The 13,194-nt window shown below is 38.5% G+C and overlaps 1 protein-coding gene across 3 annotated transcripts; it reads right to left on the reverse strand.

Moving 5' to 3' along the window:
- Nucleotides 1-338: 338 nt before the first annotated feature.
- LOC135111159 (calcium-independent phospholipase A2-gamma-like) lies at nucleotides 339-9,905 on the reverse strand. 3 transcript variants are annotated; one of them, XM_064024185.1, is made up of 10 exons: nucleotides 9,883-9,905; nucleotides 7,916-8,151; nucleotides 7,072-7,241; nucleotides 6,171-6,308; nucleotides 5,683-5,837; nucleotides 4,793-4,911; nucleotides 3,595-3,800; nucleotides 3,290-3,481; nucleotides 2,782-2,977; nucleotides 339-2,318 (listed from the first exon to the last, which is right to left on the reverse strand). In XM_064024185.1, the coding sequence occupies exons 2-10, from the start codon at nucleotides 8,139-8,141 to the stop codon at nucleotides 2,044-2,046; spliced, it is 1,677 nt and encodes a 558-aa protein (XP_063880255.1). In that variant the 5' UTR covers nucleotides 8,142-8,151; nucleotides 9,883-9,905; the 3' UTR covers nucleotides 339-2,043. The 3 variants fall into 3 exon arrangements, with proteins under 3 accessions (XP_063880255.1, XP_063880254.1, XP_063880256.1); XM_064024184.1 differs by lacking the exon at nucleotides 9,883-9,905 and adding an exon at nucleotides 9,077-9,277; XM_064024186.1 differs by lacking the exon at nucleotides 9,883-9,905 and adding an exon at nucleotides 8,666-8,805.
- Between the last annotated feature and the right edge of the window lie 3,289 nt (nucleotides 9,906-13,194).

Here is a 13,194-nt window from a genome sequence, read left to right on the forward strand (position 1 = left end):
GAGAGAGAGAGAGAGAGAGAGAGAGAGAGAGTTAATAGTAGGGAATAATAGGAGTAAAAGTAATAGTAGTGAGGGGAATATAGAATAACAGAAATGGAAAGAGAAGTACATATCACCAACTGGATGTTAAAGATTAAAGAACCATGGTTATCAAGGTTGTCTCCAGTTGACAGTTGAGAAATAAGTTTTTTGGGAGGCAATAAATAACTGATAACTAAGACAAGTAAAAAACAAGTAAAAGACAACTAAAACAGAATCCACAGAAACACCACTAACTGACACATGAAAGTTTCCATGAATACAACAGATTAGCCAGAAGGAATCAATAAAACACTATAGAAAAGGTGAGAATCTGTTCAAGGATAACTTAGAAATCTATAGCAGATCTACAGTGGAAATCCCTTAATTAGGTAATCACCATTCACAAACACTTGACACCAGATAAACAGTCAAAAGGGAGGTTGTTTGGTTATATAAATTTACTTGCACATCAATGTCAGAATAGGTAGAGAGGCATGCTGTGATTAAAGTAAATGATACTTTGAACACATTATAGGTGGATTTTATCCAATAGTTATTCGACAGCAATACAGTACAATACAGTACTTTAAAGAAAATCATGTTAGAATTCCTTATAGACAATAAGATTCAATGAAGAAAATATGCAATTTTACTTACTGGCACACACTGCTTAGACTTCACCCCATTACCAAGACAACATGCACTGGCTGTAGCACTATACAATATCAATAACTACTGTTGATATACTCATACATGGCACACTTTCACATACCAGTACAGCTACAGAAACTACCCAAACTTGTGGTGATATATTCATACATGCCACACTTTCATGTGAAAATACCGGTACAGCTATAGAAACTAGCCATACTTGTGTCAATATACTTATATATGGCATACTTTCAAATACCAGTACAGCTGCAGAAACTAGCCAAACTTGTGGAAGAGTTTGGGAATGAAAGGGAAGCTGCAGCATGTTCCTTACAAATAACACATTACCAATAGATAGTTTATTGGTAGGCTGTTCAGCACCTACTCCAGTCTTAGCAACACTTGACACTGGTATCACTCAAACATTGGAAAAGAAATGGTACATTACATATTTTGTTGAAGTACTTTTTCCATCTCTTACCATCCATTAATATCCATTAATATCTTGGTTGTGACAGAATTATGATGTTAGGGATGATGAGAATATCTATGGTTGTTTAATGTCCATGATGGACATCACAGAAATGTATGTGGGGGTAATAACTGCTCTCTCCTGTAATGTTGTCCCATTCTATAATGTGAACTGATCATGTCCTCACCTATTCTTGGCTGTCATTTGTTTGCATGCTTGATGCTTTCAATATGCCATGATGCTGTGAACAACTTGTTTCATTACAGATTGACTCTTCAAGTGGTCTGGGATGCAAATGATCTACACCCATGGATGGTGGGTTAATGTGTAAGGAAAAATGTGAGTAACATGAGATATGTGGTCACATGGTCACATACAATGCCATGATTCTGATTTAAAAAAGAAACTTTAAGAAATGGTGGACAGGATAAGGAACTGAAAATCAATACAGGTAAAACTGAAGCTGTGGTTGTTTTAGAGAAAACTGAGAAGATAGTAATAGGAAGTAATAGGAAGAAGGCCTATCAAACAAACATAATTAATACGTAGGTATATGGAGAAGAAAACCAAGTGTGGAATAAAGTCCAATGAAATAAAACCCGTAATCTAGTCAAGATTCACTATAAAACATTTAATTTTCATATATTAGGACTTTCATTGGATATATCTTATCTATATATCTATAATGCTGATAAAAATATATAAATATACAAATACATAATAAATATAAAATCTTTTATATAATATCTATAATAAATACATAAAATAAATGCTTAGGAACACAGATTCATAAAGAGCAAGTAACAAATGAATATGCTGCATAAGAAAGGATCCAAGAATAACTTTCTCTTGATGTTCTACAGAAAATTACCTGTATGCTGATATCTTTGTAAAATGTCTTAAACCACTTGAAAACTTGAAAATGATGGCCAAACTTGTCGCTGGTACTGGTACCAATCTTTTGCACGGTCTAATGGAGATTTTCCTTGAGTCAAAGCTTGCACTGCCTCTTGGATCTTTAGTTCATTCTTACGTAAATAAAGACTTGTGTCTTCCATCATCATTGCTAGCCGGTCCTCGTCTATTTCATCCAATGCTATCTCGTCGCTGAGGTAAGGGTTGAAGCGAAAATACATGCTGCCTGGTAGGAGGTCATGCATAGTCGTGTGTACACCTGGAATAAGATGAACAAACATTAGTGTAATACAGCAAAATTATGCTGGAATCGAGGATAAGTATGCACATATGGATACTTTTAGAAAGAAATGTAGTAACAAAACTTGTATCTAGTAATAAACCAGGTCAACATTATATCATGATCCACATGAAAAGTACTGTGGAGTCCAGGAGAAACCTTATGTAAGAAAACATTTTCTTGAAGCCATTATGCAAGAAATAACTTCTCTAATTATGTAATTACCTGTTTAAAATCTTTCACATTCCACATCTTTACCTTTAATACAGATACCCAAATTCAATAAAAAAGAACTATATGGGTGAGAAATGGAAAAGAACAACAGAAAAAATAATATTTTGCTGGAAAAGGCAAACTGTGGGCATGGTGTGCACACACACACACACACACACACACACACACACACACACACACACACACACACACACACACACACACACACCTTCAGTATCAGTGGCACTATTGAGAATGGTTCTGATACGTGTGGCCCACCCAATGGATGCCTCACTGGTGGTGGCAATAGGCTCATGTCGCCCCGTCCCCACAGACAGAACACACTGCAGCTCTGCATCAGGCCATAACTGCTTGGTCTCATGTAGAGCAATGGCAGTGGGATTATTAACAAGAAGACCACCATCCTGTAACAATCAAACGGAAAACTAGGTGAATATCTGAACATAAATAAAGTGTGACATCATGAACACCATTCCAGTATCAAAAAGGAAAAGATGCTATTCTAGAGAGAGAGAGAGAGAGAGAGAGAGAGAGAGAGAGAGAGAGAGAGAGAGAGAGAGAGAGAGAGAGAGAGAGAGAGAGAGAGAGAGAGAGAGAGAGAGAGAGAGAGAGAGAGAGAGAGAGAGAGAGAGAGAGAGAGAGAGAGAGAGAGAGAGAGAGAGAGAGAGAGAGAGAGAGAGAGAGAGAGAGAGAGAGAGAAATCTTAAAAAACTCACCAATAGAATCATGTCCCCGATTGTAAATTCTGAGAAGTAGCCAGGAGCAGCTGCTGAAGCTCTTACTGCTTCCCACAGGCATGGTAGTGAAGTACCTTGATAATGGCTTGTTACTCGGTAAGGAAGATTGTAGTTGCGGAAGAGGTACGGCTGGATTTTGTTTGTGTTTGCTCTTGTGGCAACTAAACAAATCTGTGAAATTTATTGATTCAAATAAGTTTTAAACAAGGTAAGAGAACACCTTGAACTTGAATTAAATTTTATCAAATATTTTTTAAAATGATAATAAACACACAAAAACTTACTTTTGGAGTATTTGATTTCCGTGATGTTTCAATAATGTTGGTTTCTCCCATGTTCTCTTTCAGGATTTGTGTCCAGCAATCAGAATCATAGTAGGAGTTCTTCATGAATAAACTTGTGGCTCCTCTGATAGTAGTTTGAGTGAAAATTTGTGCACTTAAATTCTTGTAAAGTTTTTCACATTCATCCAGTGGCATTCTGTGAACTCCTAGAAATGAAACAATTTGTCATATAATGCTGAATATATTAATATATTTATAGAATGGTAATAATATAAAATAAAAAACATATGGTAAGAGGGTGATGAAGACATGGTAACTGAAAGGAATGACATCTGTTGCAGATGAGCAGAAACTTGTGAAAAGGATGTACATTAGTGAACACAAGTTTTCAGCACATTACCCGGAGATATGTGCAAAGAAAACAAGCTTCAAAACACGACTGACAATACAGTGATGGATTAAAAATTAAAACATAAAACAATACTGAACAAAGAGGAAGTGGTCAGGCCAAGACTTAAGAGTTCACACCATTATAAATAGGTGTTGCAATGATTCCTAATGCAAAAAATGAGCGAGGAAATTAACTTTCAATTACTGTCTTTGTATATCCATAAGCAGAGGATAAAAACATGGGTGGGGGCACAATAAAGTCTTGAGGTATGAAAATTGGGAAGACAAGACAAATATTCAAGGCATGAGTTGAAGCAAAGGACATAATTATAAAGGTAATGCTTACTTATGGGATTATTTTTGGCACTGTATATTAAAAAGGATAAAAGGAATATTATAAAAATGTGAAGTACCAATTTCTTGAGGCTAAAGATTAAATTGTAAAAAAAAAAAGTTCTTTTTTGGACAATTTTTCTAAATGTACCTAACACATCACCAAAATTTTCACAATACTACCTCTAAAAGTTGAAAATCAAAATACATACCTGAAATAACAAGGATTATCTTATGAAGAGCAAATTCAGAAAATGTAACAATGAAAGTATTAATTACAAAAAACCTATCAGAAAAGCTTGTAGCATGAATGACAGCTGATGAGAGCAGGGAACATGGTGACTTTTGTTATGTCACTCTTTTTGTGACTTCTAAGGAAGAAGTGTTGAAACAGATAAGAGAAACAGACAAATAAAAAGGAAACACACACACACACACACACACACACACACACGCACATGCTTTCTTCACTCACCTACTAACACAGTTAAAATGGCTCCAGTTGAAACACCACATATATAATCAAACAGTTCATGAATTGGTTGACCAGCTTCTTCTTCCAATTTTTTCAACACTTCCAAAGCAACTAAACCTCTGAAATAAGAATTGAAACATCAGTACTGAAAAGATTTAAACACTAGTGCTAACTGGTATTGTTACTAAAAGAAATTTTTGTCATCATTAAACAGATTCTAGGTTTCATGAAAACAATACTATATTTCTCATATCTATCCAAATCTATGCATCACAAATCAAACTGAAAATTGTTGCCTCCTCTTATATTTTTCTTTAGCTTGCATGTCTGCCTGCAAAGAAACATTTCCACCTCTTTGATCAAATGCATCAATAGATCTCATGTCACCATTCACCTTTTCTTCTTACTAATCTTCCTCAGGTCACACTTTTTCCATGCTAGTAAGAAGCTTCCATTTACATCTTCCTTCTTTTCACCTCTGTCACTTTGTCGCCTTTTTGTTATTCGTAACTCCTTTTGTTTCTTAGCTAATAACAGTTTTCTGATTTTTTTTTTAATCTTTTATAAAACAAGTGCCATTATCAATTTTGTGACAAATTAATGAGTAATCAGATATCTTTCTAACTGTTACTTTTAATATCTATCCATGTACTGATTATGGGCTATGTTAACTTTTTTTGCCTGCCATCATGTCATTTGAATTCTTGAAACACTTGCACTTGCAAATGTAACTATTCAGAATCTCAATTAATTATCATGATACAGAATGACTTTATAATATATGGCAGGCTCACTTGAGTTCTACAGATATCACATCTATGTTACAGCTGACTACTATGCTAGCTGGTTTCAGTATATCTCAGGTACAGCCTTATGATTATGAACCTTACCTAACTCCTCCACCATCTATTGTCAAGAGCCTTATTCCGTGAGCTTTGACAGGCTGAGTGTAGCCAAGCAAAGCAAGAGCCTCCCGGGCCTCACATTCTACATTGGCACTGCTTGTCTGCTCAAGTATTTTCAAAATATGTCGGATGCCACCACTCTGAAATGAGAGAAAATATCAATGGTACACAGTTATTTCTTATTCTCACTAAGTCTTTTTGCCTTCTCTGAATCCAGCTCATAAACCAAAATGTTCACAGAATTCAAAGGAAATGGAAACAACACTCTGCCAACCAAGGACTTAAGAAGTTAATGAATGATCCGTTTTTGTACATGTTTTTTTTAAGTAATGAGAATCTAAAGGAAATGAATAGTTGATAGGACACTTATGGTACTCAATCAAGTAATAATGATTAATGTTAACATTCTATACCAATACTAATAATTAATATCAGTTATGTGTGTGAGTGTAAATGGACCTTCCCAGTCTCACCTTCACAGCCACACCCTTAGCTTGAGGGTGGTGCTTTAAGTGGCTGCACAGGTCTTGTAGTTTTTTCACACAACCTCCTTCGGTCAGCTGTTTGCCAAGAATTTTGGTGAGGTAGCGGGTTCGAGCATCAATACTTGGCTGGAGAGAGAGAGAGAGAAAAAAAAAAAAAAAACAGTAAAGCAACTCTTGTTTCAAGTAATCTTTGAATATTCTCATTGTTTTTTCTTCCCATGTCCTTATTCATGGGTTTATCATTATTTAAATTTATAGTGATGTAAGTATATGAAAATGTATACATATACTCACATACATCACTAACTTATGAGTTTTGACTTACAATTTTCCACTTTACAATACTGGGAAAACAATAAGCATGCAGTCAAACCCACAGAAATGACTAAATGTTTTACTGTTTTGATGACTGATATAACAACCATTTTTACTCAAAATACCAAGTAAAAATCATCAAGTGTTGCCCATGGTGAAGGTACAACTGAGTGACTGAACTAGTGGCTAGCAATTCAAATTTGCATCTCAGACGACATTACCTCAAGAAAAAAACAAAAAACAAAATCCATTAAACAATGAGTACAAGCTTGAATCATTAGCAAGTAAAGTAATCAAAATTCTGGGAAAAAAAAATGTGATGAAAGGGAATGACACTTAGAAAGAACATAAAGGCCTTTTGGATTTAGGTATGAAAGATCATATGTAGAAAGATAACTGAGCTGTTATACCACAGTAATATTAGAAAGATTATAGAAAGAGAAGAAGGATGCTGGATAGCAATCCTAAATATCAGCAACACATTGTCCTTCATTATGTAAATCATTGCTCAAACTCACAGTTTATCATATAAATATATGTATTTAGTATATGTATTATGCATAAACATATCTACCTTTGTAATTGTTGCCTTTCTTGTCTTCCACTTCGGTATATTTTTCTCGATGGGTTTCTGTTGTTCATTTTTGGAAAAGTTTAGGCGGACTTGAGAGAAATACAGTGGAATGTAAGCATTCATAGTTTTCATTGCTTTCTGAAGATCGGAAATTTTTTCGTCACCAACATCTGGAGAGAAAAAAAAAAAAAAAAAAAAAAAAAAAAAAAAAAAAGTCATTCTTAGTGAGATGTGAGGACACACTTCTCTTGCAAGGTCATGTGATCTTATATTTTCTTATAGCCCTTAACAAGTATATACTGTGCATGATAAATCAACTAACTATATTTGCCTTTATAAAAAAGACACATCTCCATTTTTATAGACATTTTTGGAGACATAATCATAATAATATGGGCATAAAAGATAAAAGGGATTTTTTTTTTTTTCATCTGAAATTAAACTGCATTTTATACAGCAGCAAATCTGACATCTGCTGTACTGAATTATTTCTGAGCATCTGTCTATTCTGGTTGTCAGTGTAGGTTCTGTAAAGTTATGTTTTGGACACTTCTAGGTTTTCTAATGGACTCATAACAAATCTTTTTCTGTACTTGCAGGCAGTGGAAAAACATAAATGTCTATCTACAGCCTCTGTTTACTGTCAACTAAAAGTGGACAATGACAAAACTAAAACTCATCACATACACAATAGTGTTATTTTTAAATTTATCTTTTTTTCTGATGTACATATAATTTTACTCTTGGTGCACTCAACTTCTTTGAGGAGATACTGACTGGAAAACACAACATGTTCCCAAAGAACACTAATCGTCATATCATACCCCATACTGCTCATACTAACCAACAGTATTGGAGACAGCAATGCTTTGTGGAGTTTGCTTTTCTTTCTTCTCTTCTTTTGGGGGTTCAATAGTTTCTTTACTTGTATATACAGAATCACTAATTTTTTTCACAAGGTCTGGTAGATCCTTCTGGAAGATGAATGATGTTGGTGTGGCACGTGAAACATAGTCCCGTAACTGTGATAGCAGGCGCAAGTAAGTTACACTGCTGCCTCCTGATGCCATGCTTCCTTATCTGGAAATGTGTAACAAGATTTTAATACTTATTCCAAGCCATCAACTTGTAAGTAAAGGTGCATGCAGTGGTGTTCTTTGCCACAGTACTCCTCTACTGGTGACCTCAATGCATGATACTACTCTGGCACATGGAACTTGCAGAGAGAGAGAGAGAGAGAGAGAGAGAGAGAGAGAGAGAGAGAGAGAGAGAGAGAGAGAGAGAGAGAGAGAGAGAGAGAGAGAGAGAGAGAGAGAGACCTGTTCCTCTTTCCTTGTTCAGTCCGATGATTAAGCTGTGCAATCTTTGTCTTAAAACATGGGCACCATATACACACACAAACATATAAAGCTGGTCCTGATGTCATGGCCACTTACCTACCCAGCCATACCTGTCCCACACTAACAGATAAAACTTTCTTTTCTTTCAGGATAGTTTTGTTGTGCGTTTGGTGCTTGGTCAACAGCAGTTTTGTTGGGGATCACTTGTTTTTTATATATAAATTTTTCGTAATGGGCCAAACAGCGAATCTCACCTCTTTATTCGGTGGCACTGGCTCCTCAAATGGGGACAGGAAGGTTGTGCCTTTGTCCTGTGAGACACCTAGGTCTTGATACTCACTCGTATGTTTATATTTATTGTTTATTATAAAGGAGTGACTACCATAACGTGTACTGATCCAATTATAATGGAAAAAAAAAAACGCAAGCTTTAAAGCCTGTTGAGGGTAGCTACTAGGTACGTAAGTGCCCCAAGAGGAAGTCATCATCTTACGTCGATAAACCTCCAGCACTATGGACCATGACTGTACTAACCATCCCCTGAATTAGTCACCAACTACGCTACGTGTATTCGCATTTCAGTATCATTACGTAATACAACGATGACGGTGCGGGCGATACATAGTAAGATTCAGAGTTCAGATAATGGACTGAATACTACTGACCTTTAACTCGAACAACAAGGAGGCGCGGCAATCTCTTCTCCTGTGCTCACACCTTGTATATCCCTCGCCTCACTCACACACCTTCACCTGCACCACACACCGCTGTCTGTGCCATGCAGCAGCTGGCAGACGAGGGCTATAATAGTACACTCCACCTCTCCTTCCCTGACATCGGATGTTGTTTACAAATAGTAGGTATGTGACGTCACCAACATGGTACCACGCGTTTCAGCCAATCACAGCCTCGCTCTTCCTCTCGTGGCCTTGTGGCGTCATCACTGCGTCGCGCTTAAAGGCCGAGGTTATAATCAGATTTACTGGATTTAGATGACATTGATATTATGCATAAATGAGATGAGAGTGTCACCTGCTCAGTGTTGTACATTAACACTGCTATGTTTATGCTTATGTAATAATGGTCCAAATATGTGCCAGACGGTATTATAAGCATCATATCTGGTCTGTTCTAGTTATGCAGGGACATGTGTTCACTCGTGGGGGTGTATGCATACATAAACAGTGAGGCAAGACAGAATACACCCATAATAATCTACGTTGTTTCCTTATACAGGTACACGCAATGATGAGGAACTGCAGGATATATAGTCTCTCATCCTTAAATACATATTCCACGTACCCTGAGAAACACAAACTGAAAATAGTGTTACGTAGCACTACATACATGCAAACTGTAATGCATCTTGTATTTACTAACGTCCTGAAACCACTGAATAGAAAAAAAAGAAAAAGTAAATGAGTGGAACAAATATGTACACGATATAGAAGCAACATAGAAAATAATGTACCTTGCAAAATTTAATCCCAAGTTCTATTTCGTGGTATACCGTTGGGAGCTCTTCACTAGCCGAGTCACATGGCAGCCCACGTTGTTAGTCCCTACGCACTTTCCCTATCCCGCCAGCTAAGTGACCTTGTTGATACCTACGGCATAAATAGTCATCCTGGCCTTGACGCAACCCGTACGGCGCAACTGTCCCTGTCTATGGAGTTATGTAACCCAAACAGAGGCAACAATAGCTAAAACCGCAAGACCTACATTGTGCATGGCTGGCTGGCTGGAGATACTAAAAATAACCATGTAAGTTACAGCTCCCAAAGATGGAGAGGGTACAGAACGGCCACGGAGCGCATTCCCAAACACTAAGGTATCTTTATCTTACTCAGGTACTTGCAACGTGTGCTAGTGAAAGTGCTCCTAAGGATGTTTGCATGATTCTAGTGTTAGCTTGGTAGGGATTCTACATCATGTATGAAAAAAAAAAAATAAATAAACGATTGCTCATCTCTATACTTAAAAGAGAATTAAAAAATACGAACTCCTGCGCGTAGTGAAGTTATTTTCACACACCTTTTGGTATGTGTGCACAGAGATAGCGGATATTTGTCAAACATTAATGAGTTTATCAGTATTTCTTCACCGGTGATAAGATAATCGATAAGCGTTATTATGACTTCATTCCAGTTACCTACTTATCATGTCTTACGTAAAATTATTGTAAACATGTCAACACTCCTACAGATAAATGGCACCGAAAAATTATGGTGTTGAAAAATTATATTAAGGACAATTAAATAGCCAATAGCGTCCAAACATTGCATCTACATCACTGTGAACAATTAATGGAGCTTATTACATCACTAAACACGTCACAGGGAACCTTCCTCGGTCATTACTATGCAGGTTAAGCCATAAAGATGTTCGTTGTACTCCAAGGGATCGAAGCCATCGTAACACTTTCATGAAATACCTGAGAGAGGGAGAAAGGAAATGCCCTGACAGTGCTGCAGTGTGTGTGTGTGTGTGTGTGTGTGTGTGTGTGTGTGTTTAAGAAGGACGGCAACCTTAATAAAAAAAAAAAAAATAAAATAAAATAAATAAATAAAAAAATAGATAGATAAATCAATAAATGTGTTGGGTGGGAGCTCTGTCACTGTGCTTTTTCATCTCTGTTTTATCTCAATCTTCAGTATCTAACGATTCTCACGTTCTAATGTAACGGGGTATGGGTTTAATGGGCGATAGATCGATGCCAACTATAATGACTATATCAGCATTCGTCAAAAATCGAAGTTAGTAACTCATTTCTTGCACTGGCTCGCACATTGGAGGATAAAAAGTTTAACTGAGATGCAAATAAGATCAAGCTAATTCTGTCCTGTCCATGGCAAGAAGAAATAACATCTCTAAATACTAAGAATGAACGTTCTATTCTCACTGTTTGCCAGAATTTTACGAGGGATTAAGCACGCGAGTGATTTACAGATACGAATGTAAATGAGATTTTCATGTAAAACCTCATATTTAGGTTTAGACTTTTAAACCACTTACGAGTTCTCCACTCTGGGACGCCACTCACACCTAACTTTCATTGCTACTTGTTATTTATTAATATATGCACCTAAAGAGCCTGAGATAACAGAACATTCCTTGTACCTCGTCTAGGGTTGACATGGGAGTGGTAAACAAGTCTGCACAAACAGCACATGCTTTGCTCCCCGGCCAAGTCTACGTCATACAGGACGGCGGCTGACTCGGTTCAAGAACCATATAATATACTTATTTAGATCTTGACAGTGCGTTCCTTGACTGACTTTAGGGACTGTATCACTCTTGCCTGACCCCTTCACAGGCAGTACAAGATGTGTGTGTAATAATAATAATAATAATAATAAACGGTTTATTATTTAGGCAGTTGACAAACTGAAAATGTACATAGGGGATGGGGAAAAACTTAACATTAATCCTAACGGTAAGACTAATCTAGGAGGGAAATACTATCGATTGATGGCTCGCACCATGGTGGGAATCGCACTGAGTCTGTACCGGTCCGTGCGCGGCGCCTTCAGGGGCGTTATTTTGTTGTGGTGTCTGGTGGCACGGACAGGGCGAGGCGCGTCGGGCGGCAGCAAGTCTCTGAGACGCGGATGATGCAGTAGTCCCTTCCCAAACTTCTCCAGAGCCTCTCGGTGCCTGGTGGATATTCTGGACAGACTCAGGGTGGTCAGGGCTTCTTCATAGGTGGTGTATGCAGGGCCAAGGATGACCCTGCACGCCCTTTTCTGCACACTCTCTAGCTGTAGCTGTTGAGTGTGTGTGAGGGAGGAGGACCACGCTGGGGAGGCGTACATGAGTTTGGGGAGGATGAAGGTGAGGTACACCCCCTTAACTCATCTGTCGGCGTCCCCAGCGACCTGAGTCTGCGCAGCATGTACAGCCTGTAGGTAGCTGATCTCACGGTGCTGGCGACATGCTGCTTCCAGGTCAGCTGGTCGTCCACCGTGACTCCGAGAAGCTTGGCACATTGGACCACCTGGAGGGGGTGAGGGCCCACTGTGAGCCGGGGAGGGGGCACTGGTACAGAGGAGGTACAGAAATGCATCACCACAGTTTTGCTGTGGTTGATGGTCATCCTGCTCTCCTCTGTCCACGTCCGCAGTCGCTCCAGAATTGCTTGCAGTGGCGAGTAGTCCGGGTTCTTGTTGGAAACTGGGACGCCCACGGTGCAGTCGTCCACATACTTCCAGCGATGGGGGGTGTCGGTGAGGGCGTCGTTGATGAGGAGGAGGAAGCATAGAGGACCCATCTTGGTCCCCTGGGGGACTCCACATGTCAGCTGTTGGAAATTAGAGACAGAGCCCTGATAGCGAACGGCCTGACGTCTCCCTGTGAGGAAGTCGGCTAGCCACGCTATCAGATTAGGAGGGAGACCCAGACTTACTGCCTTGCTGATGACAACAGTGTGATCAACTAGATCAAAGGCTTTTTTGAAGTCGACAAAAGCAACAGCTAGAGAGGTGTTTCGCTTGTCCAGGTGGCTGTGGATGAATTCAAGGAAGCTGGTCAGGTAATGTGAGGTGGAGGTGGCTTTAATATTTCCGAATTGTCTGATATCCACGGTGTTACAAATTTTGGTGTATGCCCAGTCATATACAAAATCTTCACAAATAAGGCTAGGGATGGGGGTGATAGAGACTGGCCTGAGGTCATTGAGTGACTGAGGACTGGAAGTTTTGGGGATGGGAGTGACATAAGATGTCTTCCAGTCCGCGGGGCAAGAGTGTTGGGAGAGTGAGGCGTTTATTATGGAGCATAGCGG

Source organism: Scylla paramamosain, chromosome 21, assembly GCF_035594125.1.
Source record: "Scylla paramamosain isolate STU-SP2022 chromosome 21, ASM3559412v1, whole genome shotgun sequence".
Lineage (NCBI taxonomy): Eukaryota > Metazoa > Arthropoda > Malacostraca > Decapoda > Portunidae > Scylla > Scylla paramamosain.